Here is a 24340-nt window from a genome sequence, read left to right on the forward strand (position 1 = left end):
CTTCTCAAGCAAAAGCACCTATTTGATTCCGTTGGTTTACAACCTCATATTCTTAAGCAACCCATCCGATCCTATGAAGGACTGTTGTGAGAGTTAATTTTCATGATTGGGCAGTTTGTTATTTCCTATGTACATCAGAAGAAAAGGCTTGAAAGGTTTTGTTTTTTTTAATTAGGGAATATACTTATTATTGAAACATAGCTCTAATAAAGATATTTTGGTGCTGAATTATTTTGAATTTGCTAAGTTTCTGTTACCCCTTTGTTCCTTTTTTCAGAATGCTAGAAGATGACCTTAAGCTAAGTAGTGATGAAGAGGAGAATGAGCAGGTAAGATTTAGTTTTTTGTTGCTGTCCTTTGAATGTGACACAGTGTCACTGACCCAGTGGGCTGTCCTGGGAGTTGACTGAGTTGTACACACTCAAAATTGTAGTGCTGTAGGATGCTGGGTGCCCTCTGCTAATTATGAGCTTACATGCCATGGGGCCAGTCCCCTAAAATATCTTGGGCTGAATTTCGCTTAGAACTGTGATGCTGTGATTTTTGTGTCATTGAAACCAACAATGGGAACTGACAAGGAAGCCAGCTAGCATCAGACTTCAATATGAAATAGACCCTTTTTCTGTTTTCTTTTTCTTTTCTTTTTCTTTACTTTTTGGCAAAGCTTACTGGTCTTATAGAGATCAAGCGTGTGACCTAACCTCATCAGCATGCAACGGGCAAGCTGTAACATTAAATATTGAGAGGTTTTATACAGATATTATTAACATTGAGCAGAAGCAAACGTAGAGGTGAAACTTAAATGATGAATAAAAAATAATCATGCTCTGAATAGGCTGTTTGTCTTAGATGATAAATGTGCCTAAAGTGTTCTCCCCTGGTGTTGATTTACAAGCTCGAGGCATCAGTCAGGGGTTTATAAATACTCTTCTGATCAGTCAGTTAAGGTGGAAAAATATCCACATAACATTAATCACTTTCAACTTCTCCATTGCAGGAAATGTTTGTATTTTAAAGCAAGTTTGAAAACACAAAAAATAGATTTTTCTTCCACTTCTGTTTCCTTTTTCTTATTATCTGTGTGGTATTTTGTCAAGTTTGGGCAAATGTGGTAGGTACACAGACAATCCAGAGAGGTCTTTCCAGAAGTTATTTTTACACGCACTATGAGACCGTATGCGGTTGCTCTTGGAATTGTGAGTTTCATACAAAGGTGTCATGGAGCGCTCTACAGGCGATTCAGCTGTCTAGCCATGCAAATGCACATAAGGTACAAAGTGTGCGGAGATGAAGTGAAAGTCAAAGGAACAATTCCAGGAAGAGCATCTAAGCAGAATGTGGCTGTGAGGTCACAGAGGAGTTTGTTCACCTTAAAGAGGAAGGTGAGGCACCAATGAAGGGCCTGGGTGTGAAATAGAACTCCCATTGAAACTAGAGTAGCAGGCAGGGAAAACCCCAAGTGAAGAAAGGTTAACTGAGCAAGGAAAGCTGCTCAGGCTTCGGGTTTTGTGGAGACTGATGACTTTGTTTCTAGGTGTGCACACCAGGACAGTCAGATACCCGTAACACAGCAATCTTGGCAGAGCTGAAAATGACTTCACTCCTAATTTTGGTTCCTCATCTATGTGACTTTCAGCTATTCATGTCTTCATGTATTTCCCAGTGAGAGGTTCATTAAGGTACATTGTGGATTAAGTCATACCAGATCTGTAGATTGTGTATCCCTTATATTAGAAAAGGGATTCACTGAGTATTGCATTCAGCAAGCTTTCTTAATTTGGAAAGAATTTTCTAGAGTTATTTCGAGGAAATATTTCCACTGAAAACTCAATTTAAAAAAAAATTAGTTATCAAGGATGCACTAGACACGTTCTCTAAGGCAGTAAGAACTTTAAATTAAATCATTTTTGCTTTATTAGCTACTGTTTTCTAATCTGTGACCATGGATAATATTGTATTGGGAATATACAGGTTAGATCCTTTATTCTTATATTTAGTCCCTATGAGTGTATACCTTTCCATCATTTGCAATGAGAGCAGCTGAAAGAATGAATGATTTCTGTACAGTAGTATAATTAAGACTCCAGACAGTGGTTTGTATGTGGTAGTTTAAGTGATTGCTCTAACACTAATTATATTAAGTTATCCTGCTTTGGCCTATAATTATAGCCTGGCCTAATCACAAAATCATAATTTCCATCCTTTTAAAAAAGACTAATGATATGGTATTTTTTTCCCTGCAAGACCAAAATATGATTGTGCCCCTAAAGAGTAGAGATTTAGCGTGCGTATGCGTGCACACGTGTGCGCGCGCACACACACACACACACACACACACACACACTGCTTTTCTCTGTCATTGGAAGATAATTAAATGTTTCACATAAATGATTTTACCAGATATCATCAGAGTTTGTCCCTTAACCCAAAATCTTTCAAAAATGTATTGTACATTTCCCTGCCTCAATAAACANTATTCATCAGAGTTTGTCCCTTAACCCAAAATCTTTCAAAAATGTATTGTACATTTCCCTGCCTCAATAAACAGAGCATACCAAACTCCTTAGCCTTCTCCTACATGACATCTGGCTGTCCTTGTGAATATTGGTCACTTGCTGTGACAAAAGATATCCACAAGAGCTTCACGTTGCTGTGCCTGTTTGCCCTTCCTCCAGTTCGCCTCAGACTCACATGTATTTGAATACTCTGCCTAATGCTTCCTTTATCCTCATTGTCTTTGCGCTCTCAGGGATGAAGAGGCAGGCTAGTTTAGTGAGTAAGCACAGGCTCCGCAGCCCTGCTCCCTGGGTTCAAATCCCTGCTCTGCTGGTGACTCAGTAGCTTTGCAGCCCTGGCCCAGTCCCTGAGCTCTTCTCTGCTTCAGGGTCACCATTTGTAAAATGGGAATTAATGTTAGACCCCCAAACCCTGTCACTTTCTTGGAACTTGGGCTCACCTGTTATCTTCACGTCACCAGATCCAATAGGCTTTTGGTTTTTTGCTTTTTAGTTAACTTAAAACTGAATATATTGTACATAGATAAAAGTACACATAACCTAAGAATACAATGTGATGAATATTCCCAAACACACATACCCATGTAATCAGCCCTCAGATCAAGATACAGACAATGGCCAGCATCTCAGGTCTCCCACATCCTGATCCAGTCACCACCCTCTGGAAGAATAACCACTCTGCTGTTTTTCTAACATCATAGAGTAATTTTGCTTGTTTTTGAACTTTCTGTCAATGAAATCCTACAGTGTGTGCTCGTGCTCCTGGCTTCTTCCACTCAGTGTTATGTTTGCGAGACTCATCCATGTTGCATGTAACTGAAGTGTGTTCATTTTCATTGCTCAGTCATGTTTCATCTTGTGCATATACCCTAATTGACCTATCCGTTCTACTCCTCATGGGCACAAAGGTATTTGGGGCTATCAGAATAGTACTGTTATTGACATTCTTGTACAAGTCTTCTGGTGAGCATATGGGAACATTTCTATTAGGTCTATGCCCAAGAGTAGAGATCAGGGCCAGGGGGTATATTCATGTTCAAAATGAGTAGATCATCTCAAACATTTTTCCAAAGCAGTTTCACCAGCTGACACTCCCATCAAGAGTATAAGAGAATTGCAGTTGCTCGCATCCTCACCACGTTTGTCTTTTTATGGTGGTGAACAATATTGTTCTGAAGGTTCCTTTTTTTGTATTGTCTTTGTCTGGTTTTGAAAGAAGGGCATTACTGGCTTATAAAATGAATTGAGAAGTATTCCCTGCACTTGTTTTTCCTTGAAGAGATTATATAAAGTTAATGTTAACTTTTCTTTAAACACTTGTCAAATATCTCCAGTGAAACCACGTGGGCCTGGAGATTTTTTTAACACTTAAAATTATATTTCTGAATAAAGGGCTGTTCCAATTATTTCATATTGGGTAGCTTATGGCAGTATGTGCTCTTTAAGTAATTGGCTTTTATCATGTCATTAAGTTATACATTAGTGTATATTTATGTGTAGAAAGTTCCATTCTTCTATTTTCCTTTAATGTCTGGGTCTATGGTGATATCCCGTTTCATCTTGAGACTGATCTTATTTTTGTCTTCGTCATCTTGCTAGAGGTTTTTCGGTTTCATTGATCTTTTCAAAAAAACAAGCTTTTTGTTTCCTTGATATTCTCAATCAATTTTTCTGTTTTTGATTTTATTGATTTCTTAACTTTTTATTTCCCTCCTGCTGCTTTGGGTTCATTTTGCTCTTCTTTTTCTGAATTCTTGAAGGGACCTTAGATTACTGATTTGAGACTTGACCTCTTTTATAATATAAGCATTTAGTGCTATACATTTCCCTTTCAGCATACTGTAGCTGCATCCCACAAATTTTGGTATGTTGTATTTTCATTGTCCTTCAGTTTGGTGAGACTGCCCCTTTGATGCATGAATTATTTAGAAGTGAGTTGTTTCATTTCCAAATGTTTGGATTTGGATCTTACTTGTATTGATTTCTAGTTTGGTTCCATTGTGGCCAAAGAGCACATTCTGTATGATTTCAATTCTTGGAAATTTACTAAGTATTTTTTATGGCCCAAGATCTGGTCTATATTGGTATACGTCTTATGGGTAGTTGAAAAAATGTGGATTCTGCTACGGTTGGGCGGGGTGTTCTATAAACGTCAGTCAGATCCTGTTGGTTGATGTTATTGTTGAGTTTTTCTAGATTCTTGCTGACTTTCTTTCTAGTTGTTCTATCAGGTGTTGGGAGAGAAATGTTGAAGTCTCCAGCTATATCTGTGGATTTGTCTGTTACTCCTTTCCATTCTGTCAGTTTTTGCTTCATATATTTTACAGCTATTTGGTGCATAACATTTAGGATTGCTGTGTCTTCTTGGTAGATTGACTTTTTATCATTATGTAATATTCCACTCTATCTCTGGTAATTTTCTTTCCTCTGAGGTCAACTTTATCTGATACTGATATAGCCACTGCTGCATTCTTTTGATTAATGTTTACATAATGTAACTTTTTCCATTCTTTTACTTTCAACCCACCTATACTATTGTATTTGAAGTGAGTCTCTTATAGATAGTATATTGTTGTCATATTTTTTATCTATTTTGCCAATCTCTGTCTTTAACTGATGTATTTAGAACATTTGCATTGAATGTAATTACTGATATATTAGGGCTTAAATCTGTCACTTTATTTTTGCTTTTCTGTCACTTTCCTTTTCTTTCTGTTTTCATTTTTCTGTTTTCTTTTCCCTGACTTCCTACAGGTTTCTGGAACATTCTACAGAATTCTGTTTTTATTTATCTATCATATTTTTAGTGTATCTATTTGTATAGCTTTTTTAATGGCTGCTCTAGGAATTACATTCTATATACATAACTTATTAACAGTTCATTGGTGATAGCATTTTACAGGTTTTCTCGCCGAGTATTCTCCATCACAGAACTGATAATATGTAGATGATGGAGGATTTTGTTTTCTATTTTCCTGACTTTTTGAGTGAGCAACCTGAATCTTATTCTATCTTATTCATCCTCGTGCATACCCTGGCTAACTGGCATCCAATAGGAAAGCCTCATCTTCCCATAACCAGATCCACACAAGTACCTTTATCTTCACTCGTCCCCTCCTTTATTCCTGTTACATGAGAGCACTGCTTTCTTTTTATCAAGTCTGTGCCATTTCCTCTCAGTTACTTGGGTCCTTGTTCTTTTAACTCCTTTCTGCCCCACCACCCTATCAGAACTATGCATTGGGTCATAAGTAACCTCCACAGAGCCAAACATGCTGGGCTTTTTTCAGTCTTTTGTCTTACCAGACTTACCGCATTAAACCATCAACCACCCCACTTTTCTTAAGCTGTCTAACACTAAACTCGTGGTTTGCTTCCTGCCCTTTTGGACTGTTCCTTCTTAGGCTCCTTTGCTGGCTGCTCCTCCTCTGCCCAGTTTTACATATTGGAGTCTTTCAGCATTTATTTGTCATTTCTGTTCTCCACTTCCTTTCTCTCTCTCCTTCCCTCCCTCTCTCTCTCTCTGGGTGATCTCATCCATTCCCATGACCTTCATTTTTTATATGCTTACAATTTCTAAAGTTATATCCTCAGCTCAGAACTCTCTTCTGAACTGCAGACCTACTTGACTTTTCCACTTGGATGTGTCACAAGAATTTCAAATTCAATTTGTGCCAAACTGGACTTCTGGTCTTTGCCACCCCTTACCCACCCACACACAAATATATTCTTTGTGTGATTGTTTCCATTTCTAAAAGTAGCCCTGCCAGACACCCAGTTGTTCAAGCCTAGAAACACCAGGCTTATCCTTGACAACTCCCTGTTCCTCACTTAAATGTTAATTTTATCTCTAAGGCCTATAAATTCAGCCTCCAAAATTAAATTCTAGCCTTCCCATCTCTTTCCATCCTAGTGAGTCTAAACCAATCTAGTAGACACTAGCATATTTCTATTCTTCCTCTCTATAATGCAACCTCCCCACAGCAATCTTTTTAAACATGTAATTCATATCAACTCATTCCTTGGTCTGAAATCTTAAATAGGTTTTCCTTTTCACTTGAGATAAAATCCAGAGCCCGTAGCATGACTAACACTACCCTACATACACTAAGTCCAGCTTCACCCACTTCTTTCCCTTCGCTTCACATTGAGCTCATTCATGGCATGTTAGCCACATGGGCCTTCTTTCAGCTCCTCTGACAAGCCACGCTCAGCTGCCTCAGGGCGTCCAGAGGCCTCTCCTCCCTCTTTTTTTTGTTTTTTGGTCTGACCAACACCTACTCATCCTGGAAGTGCAACATAACTTTCACTTTCTCAGGGGGCCTCCCCATTGTCTAAATTGGACCTCCCAGTTAGTCCTTCTCCCAATCATCTTAACCTTTCTTCTTAAGTATCATCATAATCTTAGTTATGTGTATGTTTACTTCTTAAAATATCTGTCTTTACCAATAAGACCGGAAGTTTCCTGAGGGGAGGGACTGTGTCTGGCATAGAAGTGGTGCTAAGTACTTGCTGAATGGATACATGAATACATATACAATGTTGAGTTGAATTGACTATATTTCCTGTTTTTTGTTCTCCAGTATCAAAGATACCTTTTGCTCTACCTTTATTCTTTTACTGAACACTGGTTTTTCAAATTAGTCCTGTCCAAAGATCGAAGGTGTTGATAGAAAAGACAAAAAACATAAGACCCAAAATCTTAAGGTGGCTGTAGATTTATGTACAAATAATCTACCTATTTAGGAGGAAAGTTCTATCCAATCTCCATGGAAATGTCTATAGCCACTTCTTAAATATATTTACTGCCATGCCATGGTGAAGTCACAAACGTTCAGAATTTATCTCAAACAGAAGCCTCCGAAACCAAAAGAATAGGTTTCTCTACAGTCTTCCCTTTCAAAGATAGCAGAATTTTGACTGTAATGTCTAGAGCTGAGATTGTGACAGAGTTTACCTAGAAAGTTCGGGGATATAATTAAAATGGAAGCATTTTCCCATGTTCACTCTTATAATTTTCATACTTGATGAGGTTCGAACTGGGACAATAGTATGAGAATGCATTTTCTTGTTTGTCTGGGTACATGAAAGATACTAATAGTGCAGCGATTTGTTTAGATCCCCTTTTCTCTAACTCTTGGCTTTAACATTCCAAAGGCCAATGCTTTCATGTAAGAACACAAAGAAATTCGAACACAAAGATTTAAGACAAAATTATTCGTGAAGCCACTACGTACCAAAGGAATTTTTTTAATGGACTTGGAGAGATTAATTATATTTCATGTCTTCCAATTTGGTAAAAAGAAGAGCTCTGCCTCTCAAGTCAGGGAAAGCTTGGGAAGTCAGACACAGTGGATATCTAGATGAAATTATTATAGCTAAGGCTTAAGGAGAGGAATGAATGATTAAGACTTTCAGCAAGGAGCAGCCAAGAGAGTGTCAACTGCAGACAGTGTTTCAGAGATGACAAATATATAAGCTCAGGGAGAGTAAAGAAGCAGGGATCCAAATTGAATGGCTACATATGTGCCTGCAGCTTCCAGTAATTACATTATCCGCACGTATCAGGCAGTCTTTTCATTTTAATTATATAACTGCATTTTTCTCTTTAAATGAGCATGGTTTATCCACTCAAACTGACAATTTTAATTTTATAGGCACTGATCATTGCATATAATCTGTAGAGGGAAATTTTCCTGCTGGCATAATTTACATCTTACAATGAAGAAAAGTTACCTTTTAATCCCTAATCAATATTTGGAGAGCACACAATTAATTTAATAGATATCTAGGTAGTTAACATAAATCTTCAAGTTAAAGAGCTAGTTCATTTTTTATTTGTAATGCATGGAGTACTGATCGTGTCTCTCAAAAAGAATTCCACCCCTCTCGGAATGAATCTAAAGCCTCGCTGCATCGAGATGTCAAGATTATAGGTGCAATTGCTCCGAGCACTGAATTGCAGTTCTCATTGCTTTTAGTTGCCTTTGGTTTCTTATGGGTAGGCACAGAAACATTCCCACTCAGTTCTCTGCTTTTTACCATAGAGGCCACTGGATAACTCACATCAATTTGGGGTGTAATATTGAAAGCAGATTGCCAATCATAATAGGCGCCGTTCATTTTTTCCCTTGTTCCTTTTTAATATGACAATTGCATAACAGAAAGCAGAGCTTTCGAAAAGAACCTCTGAAGCCATTGGCCGTGCATGTCTATCAGTGACCAAATGAATTAGCTAAATGATATACAGACGAGGAATAAAAACATAGGAGGTTTGTGCAACCCAGCTCCACTTCCCTGGGTGCATTTTTCTTCTCAGGATCAGCTTGGTTGATGCCGGAGTTCTTGGCCTGTGAAAATTTATTACCCACAGAGTCAATCTGCATTCAGGCGGCCAAGTCTGAATAAATAGAGTCATTGTGCTTGTCTGGGATTTGTGGCCAGAGTTCATCCAGTCAGCTTGACATTCACATCCCAGGAGATTTATAAAAGCCAACACCCTGGTATGTGCTCTTGAATCCTGCCAAACTTGTGTAGAATTATATAAACAGGAGTTGAAGCAGTAATCAGGACCAGGTTTGAGGGGCAAGGCTCCAAAATCAAGTTTCTTCTACATTAGAAATGAACCATATTGTAGATGTTATTTGTAGTTAAACAAGAGCTAACAAATTTTTACATGCGAATCATTCTGAGAATCTGCTTGAATGCCTACTAAGTGCTGAATATCAAAGAAGACACACTAGTGATATTCATTCTGATAATTTAACCTCAAGCATTTAAAGTGAATTTTAAATGCTAGGAAAAGCTCTGCCCTTAGTGTACAAAAAGAAGCATATATTACATATATTAAACTTACTAGCAAAATTGAAAAAAAGGAAGAGTAGTTTGTTTGTTTTTATGTTTAGTCTTGCATTAATGTTATCCCTAAGCTAAATATCCAATTTAATCATATTGACGAATTGGTTTCGTTTTAATATAGAAGCAGAGAAATAACTCAAATTGAAAAGGACTGCCCGTCAGGTCTTTGGCATGTGTATGAAGTAAGCGTGTATTTCAAACTTCTGACGCAGTCAGTGAAAACTAGAATGTTTAGCAGGAGGTTTCTGTTTATCTAACAGTCCTAAAACTTAATTAAGTAATCATAATATAGAAATAAAATTTTATTGTCACCAGAAGCAAATGTAAAAATCTCTTAATATGGCAATTTTATTAAATCATGCCATTCTTCATACACATTTGTGCAAAGAACAAGCATAGGTAGATGACCAAAAATGTAATGGCCTTTGTTTCATGTTCATGAACAATAATTTCCAAAATTGAAATTATCAGCTGACTTAAATGTCACTGAGCACAGAAGTACAAAGGCCCACAACCCTATTTCCTAAAATTTTTTCTCATACCTCTCCTGAGGGCCCATTTGAGATTTATGTAGGTTTAGTTGTGCCCAACCAGCCTGGACCATAGGATGTGACTAGTTTCGGTTGGGAGACCCTGAACAGAAATTGAGGAAATGAGAAACTTATATAAAAATTAAAAGATGATCCATTACATTTGGGCAAACATACAATTAACACAAAAAATAGAGAATCATTGCTTTGTTAAGTTCAAGAATTCATAGAGGAGCTATATTTTTTAAACTAAGCCAAGTTTTTGTTAATGGTGGATCTCAGTACCAACAAAATAGACTCTCCATTTTGAGAACAGAAGAAAGGCCACGCATCAAACGTTGATAGACATGGTCTTCTCAAATAGAGCTGCCAGCAGAGCTCCTGGTTGGCAGAGGAAGTGGAATTCTTCCTCCAGAGGACGTAGCTATTTTTTTTTTAATTTTATTTTATTATATTATGTTAATCACCATACAGTCAGAGGACGTAGCTATTTAACTCAGAGGAATAGCCCTTTGTCCTACGACTTTATGGTTTTTATCTTCAATGGCTTCTTCCGAAGTGTAGCTATACAAGAGTGGTTGCTCTTTGGAGGATATGCTGTCACGCAGATCCAGGCTTGAGTGGTTTCATTTAGTGAGGGATTTACCTACAGTCACTCAGGTGTTTGGTCCAGATATCACTTGGAAAGTTTTATTTTTGTTTGTGTTTTTCCAAATCTTCTCCAAGTGGGTCTGATTATCTCATAGCACAGCTTTTCTCAGGAGACTCTCTTAGCTTGTTGTTTCTACATGGAGTATAATCATTTGTGATAATTCAATGCCCCTTGGCACTTGCCAGTTCCATCCTGACCAGATTTGCAGCCAACAGGTTGGGCTGAGTGAAAGAAGACCGTCTTTAAGAAGCAGACCAGACAGTTCCCTAAACATCAGGCCACCAGACAGTCTTCTCCATGCTAGAAAAGTGCAAATTAGCCAGACTATCTCTCTGGGGAGGTCGATTCAACAACACGTCTCTGGGTACCACTTCTTTCAACCTGGGATTCATTCTTAAAGTCCAAAGCAGTTCAAGGAAGAGTATGTGATTACATTGTATATGTGAAAACGCTTTCACATATAAACCCCGAGGCAGTGGTCTCTTGAGAGGTGAAAGTGCTAATACTAATTGGAAAACAACCAGAATCGATTTAACTTTCTTTTATGTTAAAAAATCAGTTTGCAAAGTACAATTATAAGACTCTTTCTTAACCTGTTTTTACCTTCAAATTGGAGGTAAAAACCTGTTTTTACCTTCAAATATTGCTATTTTGTCTGTGTAAAAAAGGTGTTTAAGTGAAACATAAAGCCAGACTTACGATGTTAGTTATTCAAATACAGGATGCATTTACAACAAAACTATCAAAACATTTATGTGACTGTAATCTTTATACAGTAACAAAGTAACATTTATATTCCACACAACTTGGGCCCCAGCTGCATTCATAATAAACACCTACCAAGGCCGGTTAGAAAGTGAATGGGTTTTCACCAAAGCGTTGTGTTGAGGTAGCATAAGGATAAAGGCATTTAGCAAACCCAGCAAAGTAGGAAGTGACTGAACCTGGTATCCACCTGCTATGCCAAAGATGAGAGTTGTTAACAGGCCATCACCATCTTGGCCATGTTCAAGTTCTGGCCTGCACTGAATGAAGCTGCTCTGTGAGATGAGTTCTAGGAGTGTGTGGGTGACCAAAACCCTAACCAGTGGGCCACGAAGCCATGGTAGAACCTGCAGGGTTTAGATTGCATCCCCTCCGTACTCCAAATTTAACCTTCCATTCCTGACAACCAGGAATTATTGAAATCCACATACTACCTGTAGAGTAGCTCCAGATTACTCAGCCATCCTTAGATACGATGGTCATTCTTGACTGTTTGCTTCCACTTTGAAATTGCAGATGCTAGACAAGTATACTCTCTCTTTCTTTCTCTCTCACATGGAAGGCTATTGCTTTGCCCGTGTTCTGTCCCAGAATCCAAATGTTTCCAACACTCTCACCATTGTGAGAATTTACAGCCGAGCTTGGATCTTTCACCATCATCCAGCAATAAATACCAGTGGGTTTGCCCCCATTTGCCTGGTGAATCCTCAGTGATCTCTGCACCTACCTAGACCTGCCCCAGGCAGGCACTTCCTTATATGCAATTCTGTCATGGCGAGCTCTGGAGGTAAAAAAGACTTCTTCCCCAGGAGTTTCTGGCAAGCTCTGAGATAAACAGTATTCTTCTACCTATAAACCTCTTGAGGAAAAGACTTTAGTCCCAGAACCCTAAAACCCTCCCATCTCCTTTGCAAATACCTGTCTAAAAGATGGCTTCTGTGCTTCCTCTTCATTAGTGTCCCCACAGGAAGCTTGCCTCTGTGTGTGTGAGTGTCCACTCAGCATCCCACCAGTGCTCTTCGCACTGAGACTGCCATAATTCCAATTCCTCTGGTCCCCTTCCCTTCACCCTCTGCCAGAAAGAGTCCACGGTGAGGCAGAGGCAGGGCTGGGGTGCTCTGGTACCTCAGTGGCCTGGTTCCATTACTTACCTGCTCTGTGTCTGTGAGCAAGTCAACCTTACTGAACCCCTGTTTCAATATCTTAAGGTAACTGGACAAAAAATACTAAAGTAGACTAATAGAGAACATTTTTTATTAATATAAGTATGTATTACCGTAAAGCTGTTAAGGTACACATTTTAACATCCTCCCCTCTCCCTTCTGCTGCTTCTCCTCTCCTTTCTCCTCAGGAATGTTCTTTATTTGCTTCGCTGGAACTTTTTTTAATGCCTATTTAGTAATAAAAGGAGAGGAGTACAGGAAGAAGCCAGGAAAATTGATTTATATCAGAAAAGGCAAGAAGCTAATTATAGAAGAATAGATCTGGAAGGTAGGAGGAGGAAGAGGGGAGAAGATCTGGAGTTTTAGGGGAGAAAGGAGGAGGAAAGGAGGCAGAGAAAGAAGGAGAAGAGAGGGCCACTACCTATACTGTCTGTTAGACCTTGTACCAAGGGTTGGTCAACAGAGTAACTCATGCTCACTTCCTGTCCTTAAGGAGCTGGTATCTAGCCTTCCTAAGTCTGGCCCTTTAGGGGGTAAGTGTCCAACTGGCCAAGTAGATGCAGCTACTTGCCGTGGGACTGCAATTCCACATTACCGGAAGTACAAATTTTTCCTCTGACCTGGCTTGGGGCCGGATATCACTCAGCTTACTTCTGCGGCCAGCCCCCAGCATCGTGGTGAGTGCTAATAGCCTCATACACTACCATGGCTCTTCCTATCGTTATCCCTGCACTTCACACTGATCTCCTACCACTCCCACACCAGCCTCCCTGCCCCACAGACTTCTCCAGGAGGCCGCTGGGATCCTCTGATCCATAATTTTGCCCTTGTAGCAATCAGTATGGCCCACTGTCTTCCAGGCCATCCGTGGAGCCCCAGCCCCTGTGGGAGGAGTCTGATGTCAGTCACTATGGACGGGGGACAGCCCCTATGGCATGTGCTCACGTTGTCCCCACACATTTCCTTTTTTCTCCTAACTCCTAGTGGCTACCCCTAAATTTTCATTTGTGAAGGCAAAATTCTCCAGGACCTAGGCAGGAGCTTGTCATCCTGCATGGCAGATGTCACAAATTGTTCATAGTTTATCTCCAGTGAGTAAAATGTCCAGGAAACGCTCAGTGAAAACAAGTGTGTCTCTCTTAATCTCTCTCAGAACATCTGAGTGGCCAAATTAGGACTGTCACTGACAATCTGACCTCAAACAAATCCCCCAAATCAGTCACCTGGTTAAAGGAGCCAAATTATGAGATATCATTATACAGGCAGACTGCATCTGGTATTGTCAACCCTAATCAGCATTTTCCATGAGATATAATAGGTGCTCAATAAATACTTGTTCTTGTCTTTATTGAATTTCTGGTAGACAAATCTAAGCAATCCAGTGTGTGGGGGGGAGGGGCAAGTCAAACTTTCTCCAAAGAGGAAAGTACACCCTAGTTTTTAAAGAAAGTGAAATAAAGAAAGAATATACAGCTAAGAAAAAAAATTATTACAACAAATCTCTTAGGTTGGACCTGTGGCAAATAAATAGTGGCGATATATCATCCCCATTAAGTTACCTACTCACATCCTGCCTGTGAATCCCACTGCAAGTGTTGTCAGTCTCCAGGAAGCCCTTTCTGTGAGGGGGGAGGGGCTAGGGTTTCTACCTTCAGTGATCCTCAAGGAACTGGAGGAGCCAAGATTAGAATTCTCATGAAGCAAATGGCAAACTCCTCAAGAAAGAAAAGAACCCGGTGCTAACACATGTTCTGGGCTAGGAGTTCAGACAGAGGAAGATCAATAAAAGCCTTGGTCAAGGAGCACTTAAAAAAAGGATGAGCTAGACCTCAGATTATAGGCAGAATCTAAATAAAAGCAGCGGCTGGAAAGAGAACAAAAAATGACAGAAACATTGACTTGACTTAAAGAAACAAGAATGCAAGTCATTTGCCTGCTGCTGACCCTATTCCACTGTTCGCTTTCTTTATTGACAAGCTCCTAAGCTCCTGAAATTCTGTCTTCTCATCCTGATCTTATTTATATTTGTGCAGAATTGTCTTTATTAGAGCAGCCATACAACCCAGCATGCCCAGAAAAACAGAGTTTTCTCCTCTTGCCCCTGACTTCCATCTGGGTAGCATCCCCTTTCTTTCTTTCTTCTTTTTTTTTTTTTAATTTAATTATTTATTTGACAGAGAGAGAGACAGCCAGCGAGAGAGGGAACACAAGCAGGGCGAGTGGGAGAGGAAGAAGCAGGCTCCCAGTGGAACAGGGAGCCCGATGTGGGGCTTGATCCTAGGACCCTGGGATCACGCCCTGAGCAGCAGCAGACGCTTAACGACTGAGCCACCCAGGCGCCCCAGGCACCCTCTGTCATTCTCCAAAATGTTCTTATTTGGATCATAAATTACATTGTCATCCCTGACTCTGCCTGACCCCTGCAGAGAACAAGATAAAGTCAAAGTCTACTGAACAAAATGCTTCCTAGACAGCATTTCTAGAAATCTGAAAATGCACAGGACTCATTATGAGAGAGGAAAAACTGAAGAGCTTAAGATTCTTTCCTTTGTCTTCCAAATAATACTAAACGGGTTGAAAACAACAAACGGGAAGTTCACAACATAAAAAGTTAAGAGACTGATCAGCTAGGACTAAAATGAAAAGCAACAGCATAAAAGTTAATGACACATAAGATGTGTTAAGAGATGTAGAAGGAAATTAAGCAGTGAGATAAATAAATAAATACAAATCTCACCTTGCAGAAAAATGGCAAGAAAAAAGTAAGGCCTTACCCGACAGAATTCCTGTAAAGAGACATGAATCCATTCTAAATTTCATAGAGTGCTTCAGTAACAGCAAAAAACGAAGAACTAAGACGAACTATGACAGTGTTTATTCAAGTAGTTGAATGGGGATACACCGTCCTAACACAGGTGAAGCCAATGATAAAATCACGGCTTGCAGAGGTCCCTGCTTTACTGTCAGTATAATAAACCTGATACTGTTCATAGAAAAGATAGAGGTTAGTCACATGTGGAAGGAGAAATAGAGATGTGTTCTAACCACTTGAATCCTAAATCGCTTCTATGAGAAGGATAGCAAACTGTAGATTCAGAAAATTCAGCCATAGATCTCCTTTTTATGACTGTTATTTGCCCAAACTCTACCGGTACTTTGTGCTTTACTGGCATTTAACAGCTTTAGTCTCATGTATGTATCCAACAATCTATTCACCCTCTCCACTTGAACATCCCAGAAGCAACTAGAACTTCACACACCCAAAATTAAAGTCTACCTTTGTCCCTGCTCCTATACCAGTTCTGGGCGCCCCAATCAGTGACTCTTCATGTTTATCAGGTGCTCAGGCCAGAAACCTGGGACTCATTTCTGACCCCTCCCTCTATCTGCCACATCCCATCAATCACCAGTTCCCTCAGTTCTGCCTCCAGAATGTAACAAACTCTCTCCATCTCCAGTGCTACCATGCACGTCCCTTGCCTACATTGTTGCAACAACCTCAAACATTGTTCCTTTCTTCTCAAATCCATTCACCACATAGAAGCCAGAGTGGTATCTGAAAAATATCAATTATGTTGCCTCGCTCCTTACTCTTTTCTTTTCAATTATAGATTCACCAGAAGATGCAAAGAACGCACAGGCAGGTCCTGTACAGCCTTCACACAACTTCCCATAATGTAAATCCTTCAGTGACTTCTTATTGCCCTGTGATAATATCCAAAATCCTTATTTTGACCTCCAAAGCCCTTGGGAACTGCCCGTCCCCACTGTTCGCTGCACTCCCCCAGTGTCCTTCCTATAGTTCTTTAACTGAGCAAGGATCTAGGCCTAACTCAGGCTTTTTGCTCCCAAACTGTCTTTCCTGCCTTCCCCACTCACTCCTGTTTCTCTAGGTCAATAAGTTCTTTATCCTGCAGTCGTCAGCTTTTTTGTGCTTTCCTTAGTTAGTGAGCCTTCCCTGACCATTCACTCCAAATGAGACCTCCTTCATTCTGTTTCATAGCACCCTGTGCTCTTCAGTCATAGCCCTTGTCATCTAGAATGTTTCTGTATGTTTAACTTCTCATGGCTGACTCACTTTAGACCCGAAGTACAATATGGTGAGGGTTTTGTCCATTTTGCGTGTCACCCAAGCCAAGCCCAGTATCTACATCGTACGTACTTCAGATCAAATTACAGAGCTGTCTGCATGTTAGTCTGTTTCTATCAAGTAAAAAAAGAAATTGGTTCATCCTGAAACCCCTCTGAATTTCAGCCTCTTCCTTTCATTCTCCTCCCCACTCCAATATCCATAAACTTGTTCTATGCACAACCCAATTACAAGAAGGGCACTTAATTTCCTCTTTGAGTTCCCTTCAATAACAGATTGTGACTGGTAATTCATTTAGCATACATTGAAACCTGAATGTCTGCTGATTATGTTCCAAAACACCGAGCTTGCTGTAATAAAGACAGAGAAAAGATGTCATCTCCTGGAGAGAACCTGGAAAATGATTATTTCTGGTGGAAAACTGGTTTTGTCTCGTAGACTTATGCTTCAGAGGCGTTCATGAATGAGTAATGAACTCAGGAGAGATCAATGAAGCATTCTTTTAACCTTCTCAACCTATTTTGCTGAAAACTGTGAATAAGAGGAAAGTTACTAGAGGAGATGATGATTTAGGAAGAGAAAAATATGGTTGCTGTAATGTACAACTCTTGAAAGAAGGAAATTGGGCAATTCATCCAGTTTACTATGAGTAGTTTTTCAGGCTTCAATCATGAGTCACCTAAGTAATTTTTTCTCTGCTTTTTAATTCCAATGTTTATTTATTTTATTATTTCCCAACCGTGAAGTGAAATAGTATGCAAAAGCCAAACTAGTTTTAAGAGATGAGGCAGTAAAAAAAAAAAAAAAAAAAAAAAAAAAAAAAAATTGTAGTCTTTGCCTTGCTATATGACATACAATTTTAATCTAATGCCATAAAGCCTTTATTTTCTCAAGGAATTACTTAAAATGTTTAAAATACTCTCATCTCTTTTCTTGATGGATGATGAGTCACCCTCTGTAAAGTTTTTAATGATGTAGAATAACTGCAAATTAAATAGCACAATCAAAACCAGGCATTGGAGACAGCGGTGCAGGCAGTCAGTGGTGCTAAATAGCACAGCGTGGAGAGGGTGGTAACACACATCGTGCGGACAGATTGAAGAGTGACTGTCTCTGAAAGACATTGCTTAGTGACTGGTGGGATGACCGATGTCTAAACCTCCCTATGCCCGTGACATACGTCAAAGCCTTTTGGCTCCAGCATCACACCCATCTGCTAAGGGAAAGCAGCCTCTGCCCCAAGCTTCCCATTCGGCTTATATGAGGAGAGCTCAGCCAACATCAGGCCTACGGAGATGCTTCAACAGGGGCCACCACCTGGGATGCATCACTCCAGTGATGGCTGAGCGGCTGAGTTTCTTTTTTTGTTTTGCTTTTGCTTTCTAAATAATTTTCTTAGAGGCTGCACATCAAAAAGCATGGTGTTTCCTTATCACAAAAGTCATCAGGAAGTATTTGGAGGCAGGAGAGAAAAGAGTCAATAGACTCTTTAAACATTGACACCCACGGCTAGGGGAAACTTCAGAGGCCATGGGAGAGGTTTCTGTTGAACTTTTAGTCACATCCCTTATGATTTTTGTTATTCCAGGAAGAGTCAGTCTTCAGTGCCTCCTGCTGAGATGATGTCAAGAGACTATACTAATACTGCATGCCATCTTTCCTTTGGGGAGTACCAGATTCTTTTTGTATATTTAGCCAGAGTCAAAGAGTAGAGAGTTCAGTTCTTTCCAAGGATAGCTGCCAAAATTGAAAGCCATTTTGAAGAGTGATAAGAGAACCCTTTAGGAGACAAACCTGGGCACAATGATGGCGGCCCGTCACTTGCTGGGTGCTTTTTGTGGGCATGCTCCTAGGCTGGCCCTCCAGGGAACACAGAGAAAGGAGCACGAGAGAAGGAAGTACCCATCCTCTGAGGTATTGGAGGGGGCTCCTGGGCTCCAAGTCTTCCTCAGGCTTCTCATCTCTTCCCCCATGTCTCTTCCTACTCCCTCTGGTGTCCTCACCAAGAGAAGCTCTGTGGATATTCTTCTTTCCTCTCTTGGACTGATTATGTGACACTGGAATGCCAGGACATTTAGGCCTTAATTTGCTGGAAACCAGGGGAAAGGGGGGAGGCAGTAACCCCTTAGATTGTCCACAGTAGCGGGAACATTGACTGACTGGCTCCCTCGTCATTCCCTTCAGGGAAGGAGAGGGCGGTTTGGAAACAGACGTAGGTTGAGGGCCAGACTAAAGTTGCCAGATACATAAATGGCAAAATCTACCCCCGAGTGTAAGACTTTCAATTCCCAGTTCCACAGACTATATGGGTTTTTTTCTTAAATCAGTGTGGTTATGTCATTTGTGGGAATTAGCGAAGTTCCTCTTATTTGTTTATTTTCCAGTTCCTTTTGCCAGCCCCAGAAGCAAATCTGACTTCTTTCAAATCTACTTTACTGTGGTGCTTCTCCATAGAGCTACCCTTGTCATTTTAAGGAGACATGTACTCACTGTACAAGGGACCTTCCTGATCTTTGAAAGTTTTTAGCATGCCCGACCCTAGGCACTAAAAACCAGTAGTGCTCCCCCTCATGAATGTAAAATGAAGAAACACCCCTACTCAGTTCCAACACCCCTTGTCTTTAAAGTTCTGCTTAAATTTCCCTAATGGATTCATTCATTTAATGTTTACTCAGTGGATATTTACTGAGCACCTGCTTACAGTTCTAGGCATTGTTTGAAGAGCTACTGATGCACCAACTATTAGCTGTCATTCAGACCTGCATCTTCCTAACACTGTCCTACCTTAATCTGTTCATTTACATGTTACTTCATTTACATGTTACTCCTCAAGTCATCCCTGGGCCTCCAGTGTGACTTCCTACCTAGGGATGGAGCTTCTCCAAGACAAGGACTACTTATTCTGCTTTTGTTTCTGTCCCTCCTGGAGCCCAGTGCAATCATCTCTACACAGTAGGAATTCAGTACGTATTAGGACTAACTGATCCAAGGACATGCAGCTCCCGTCAAGGGTATATTACGTTTCCACAATAGGGTTGATGACGCTGATGTGTCATTTTCTTTTTCTAATCTGAAGAATCTTTCTATTTTGTCTGCAGTCTAAATGGAATGAGGAATAGCATGGGAAGTATTTTGGTGTCCCTGGTAAGCAGTAAACTTGACATGTGTAGCATACATGGTGAAGATGAACTGTATGCACACTTTATTACCTGGTGCACCCTGAGTAAACCTTGGTCTTACAGGCCATGCTTTGATCCCCTCCCAATTATAACTTCTGAGACGGAGAACAGAGTGTGACCTTGGCCTTCTGAAGTCTCAGAGTGATCAGTGATAGAAAGCCAATATACAAAAATATAGAGAAGGCAGACAACAAGAAAGTGATTACAAACCTGAGAGAATCTGGTGGAGAAATGGTGGCCTTTTTCTTTCCTTTTTCTCTGAGTTTTGGTAGTAGGGAAAGTTTCAAAAACATACAAAGATGCCCAGAATAATATAATAATCTCCCAGTGTGCTCATCACCTAGCTTCAACAGTTAGGCTGTTGAACACCTAACTTCAACCCAAGGCCATCTTGTTTCACTTATAAATGCCCACCCACTCTCCCTTCCCTCCAACTGTATTGTTTTAAAGCAAATCCCAACATCATATAATTGTATCCATAAATATTTCAATATGGATCTCTAAAAGACTCTTTTAAAAATCACCATGCCTAAAACAAATCAATAATCTCATAATATCATCACATTTCCAGTCGGCATTCCAATTTCCAATTGCAGCGACTTTTTCAATCAATCTGAAAACTGAGTCAAAAATTATGTTTTCATTGAGAAAGAAGCTACAAAGAAGCCAAAACAGATTTTTTTTTTCTTACAGGAAAGTAGACTAAAACCATGGGAAAACGATGTGGGAGAGTAAAAATGCAGCAGCTCTGATCCTCTCCCCTGGTCTCCAGAGACTGTCTAACCTCACCTGCCCAGTACCCCGTGCCTCCCCGACGTCGCCCCCTAGTGGCAGATGTGCGCTGCAGGGGCTTCAGTCAACTCTTCTGGAAACCTTCGTTTCTTAACATGATGGGGCTCTCTACGATGTTGCTAGTAGTTTCATATTTGGCCACATGGCAAAAATGTGTGACACCAGATTTTTAAAAGTGTTGATTGAGTACATAATTTAAAGTCAGAATATTAAATAAACATCTCTGCCCTTCCTTCCAGCAGGCAGCCCAGAGAACTGCTCTCCACGCTCTGTCTGACAGGTACATTTTGTCATTTTTATGAACTATAAATTGCTTTATGAAACATTGAGCCCTATTTATTGTGGCATATAATTCATAATCGGATTTTGTCCCTAAAGTATCTGAGAACTGGGATGTTAAACATTTTGCATGCTTGGATTTGTCATGCATATGTGGAGTTTATTACTGCAAAACTCGCCTTGTTGTATTTCATAGAAAGTATGAAGAATCCCTTGTTGTGCAATGAAACAGGAGACAAGAAACTTAGAGGAAAAGACCTGAATAGGGCAGTAAATTCTGAACTTTGGAATTGGTGGAGATCTAAGCTCATTTTTCAGCAATAAGTGCTTCATTTATTTTGAGATGTTTTCTTGAGACTTTTTTCATAGCGTTTCACCAGGAGCTGTCTTCTTTTGATGAAATTCTGTCTTGAAATACTTCATGCACGTAACCCAGTTCATGGTCCCGGGTGCCTGACTTTTTACTCCTGGCTCTGGCTTGTGTTTTCGGACTTGTGCTGTTGAGCGAGATATATTATAAACGCAATCAGTAAACACACTCAAGCTGCATTTCACGTCCTGCTCTGCCCAAAGGCTGTGTGTAAAGAGAGCTGAACAGGGACATACAGAGTTACTTTCAGGAACAAACCAGACCCTTTGTGTTTTGGTTGGTTTTTGAGTTTTCGTTTACTAAGGTTGGGGTGTGTGTGTTTCTTAAAGAACTGTCAAGAAGTGAAGAGGAAGCCCCAGTTTCTGTCCACAAGGGAAGTTCTTGTAGTGTTAGAACCAGCTGGAGATGTTCCCCTGGCTGGCTGGTGGGCACCTCAGCATTATCTAGCAAACTGTAACCACCTTCCTTTTCTTCTCCTTTTTTTTTTTTTTTTTTGAATGAACAATAATTGACTGTGTCAACTAGCTCAGTTCAGTGCTTCTCCAAGGTAAAACCTGTCACTTAGGCAAATTATCTGTGCGCATGGGTGAAAAGCATTTTCGCTATGGTGGCAGGCTGAGCGTATTTTTATTTCAGTTGAAAAGCCTTCCCCATGACAACCACACAAGCTGTGTGCTCTGAGAGGGGCTGCCACGTGATTTTTGGAATTGCTTCTGGGATTTTCACAAAAGCTGATGACTGTACTGCTTCTGAGTCTGTTGGTAGAAGGACACTCTGGACCGAAACATTGAAAATCTGACACATTAATTCCTTTCCTCTATGTATTTCTTTTTCCCCTTTGACTGATTAAGAGTTTCCTTCAACAAAATGCATTGAAAAGCAAGCGAAGGCCCTCACTTTACAATATTATGTTCTTGCCAGTGGTTAGAAGATTTCTTTTGGGGGTATTGAAAATGTTGTTAAATTAGATGATGGTGGTGGTTTCATAGCCCTCTCCTAAAAACCATCAAATTGAACATTTTAAGTCAGTGAACTTTATGGCATATAAATTATATTTCAATAAAGCTATATATATAGACACAAAACATCATTACAACATTTCATAGGATGAATCAAAACCTATTTCAGGAAAATAGGGAGTTCCTTTGAAGACATGGCTGCAAACACAAAGACAAGTCATCAGAGACTAGAACTGATGCATTCTAAGGCTGCTTCCCAAAAGATACATGACTCTGTCCTAGATAGAAAACGTGCATGGATTTTAATGATGAGCAAGACTATTCCCCTTGACTTTTTCTGATATTCTCTCTAAAACCTCTCATCAAAACCAATAGTTAGTCAACTAGTAAGTTAGCATCTTAGCCCCTGTTGATTATATAACTGCTAGTAATAGAATTCTGTGAGAAAAGAAACAGAGGTTCCCATTGTAATTTCTCTTCTTATGAATTTCTCCATCTTTAAATGTAATAGAGCATTGTCCCTTAAGTCTAAAGGTTTTTCTGTTCAAAATTGGGGGAATGTGGCTCATTTTAAAGTAATGAGTTGGCTTAGCTATTCTAACAATGCAGTTGTGTAAGCTACCGTCTCTCTGCTTGCTCTATTCTATATTTTCCACCAATACAGGGCCACCCAAGTGATTTCCAGAAGTGAGAAGTATCTATAATCATTTGGAGATACAACTTTAAATCCTTTTTTAAAATGAGGCTTAAAACACCTACTGAGTTCATGGGATGTATATTTTCTATTTTCTTAAATTAGGGAGTGCTAACTTAACAAGTAGTAGATGTCATTTTCTAGCACATTACTTATTCTATTGAATAAACTGGTATTTTCTAGAAAATGATGAATGTAACTCTTGTTCATACTACTGCATGTCTTGCCCAATATTCTGTCTGTCAGAGGAACCACCCCAGGGTGGGAATGGAATTGAGTAAAGATTCCCCCAAGTCATGACTCTTCCCATGGGGTAGAGATCTTACCCCAGTATCTCTGGCTGCTTAGAGCAGGGTATGAATCTATTCTACATTTATTTACATAAACTATTCTATTTTCCTGAACTATTGTTTTCAGCCTGTTATCACTTCTTGATATAAAATTCCATAATAATGAGGCAGCACTTTCATTTTGTCCTAGAAAACGGCAGCACTTTTCAGACCTTAAAAGGTGCTTTCCTGAGTTCTGCTGTTGAACAGAAGAGCCCGTGGTGGCTCAGAATGTGCCACCATGGACTTCTTGTCTCCTGTACTGCTAGTTTGTTCACATGTGGGCCCCTTTCACTTCCAGTTAGTCTTATAACCACCTTGAGTACCTGGTGGACACAAGGACGTTTGATACAGGAGTAGAGCCATTTTGTTTCAAGATGTGAACCTGATGATGACCTAGGGGTTCACTTGACTTGGGGTCATTGGTGGGTGTGAGTGTACACTGAAGGATGCCAGGGGCTGCTCTCTGCTTCCCTGTGAGAAAACCTGCATCCAAGTCTTAGAGTCCTGATCCAGTGAGGCAAGTTATAAGGAAGAGGGTTGGCCTTTCCCTTTTTTTTCTAATGGCAGGTAGAAATCTTGTCCCTTTGGGGTGTCTGAGATGAGAGAACATCCAGATGTCTTTTGAAGGCCAATCTTGTCTGTCTTTTCATTTCTCCAGTTTCTTGGTTTAAATAGACATTCTAGCAGAAATCCAGTGTCTGACAGTTAAGACTGTGCTTTAAAGTTCAGTGAGTCCTAAGCAACCCATGCACGCCTTGATGAATTAAAACTATGGTATTTCCATTATCTAAATGTAAAAATCTTCTGTGGTCACCTCCAGTGAAAACCAGTGGCCTTGTTCATTTTTGCCTGAACAATTGGGCTGAATTTATGCTTCCTCCAAAATAGCCAGTGTTGAAGACTGGATCAACAGGCAGGGCAAATTCGGGCTTCAGCCCAGCTAACTTGGGCCACCCTGCAGTTACAGGAAGCCTTGCATGAGGGCAGAATGGCACTTTTTTTTGTTCTTCCTACTGCTGACTGTGGATTTTTGTATCTGTTTTATGCCTTTGAACATCAGCTGGCCTACCAGAGGCCCTCTGATTCCCCAAATCGTGAAACAACTAGGAGACCAGGGCAAGAAGAGGTGGCAAAATTCTCAACAAGGTAAAACAAAACAAT

At 40.1% G+C, this 24340-nt stretch overlaps 1 protein-coding gene across 8 annotated transcripts in view; it reads left to right on the forward strand.

Moving 5' to 3' along the window:
• The window catches only part of AFF3 (AF4/FMR2 family member 3), a 522207-nt gene that overhangs the window by 399602 nt on the left and 98265 nt on the right, over positions 1 to 24340 (forward strand). For 6 of the 8 annotated variants that reach the window (XM_034658987.1, XM_034658989.1, XM_034658991.1 and 3 more), the window contains 2 exons: positions 278 to 329; positions 20785 to 20825. In XM_034658987.1, the coding sequence (XP_034514878.1) occupies positions 278 to 329; positions 20785 to 20825 (93 nt within the window). The remainder of the gene's footprint in view (positions 1 to 277; positions 330 to 20784; positions 20826 to 24340) is intronic. The other 2 variants (XM_034658988.1, XM_034658990.1) reach the window with 1 other exon arrangement.

This window comes from Ailuropoda melanoleuca, chromosome 4 (genome assembly GCF_002007445.2).
Source record: "Ailuropoda melanoleuca isolate Jingjing chromosome 4, ASM200744v2, whole genome shotgun sequence".
Classification (NCBI taxonomy): domain Eukaryota; kingdom Metazoa; phylum Chordata; class Mammalia; order Carnivora; family Ursidae; genus Ailuropoda; species Ailuropoda melanoleuca.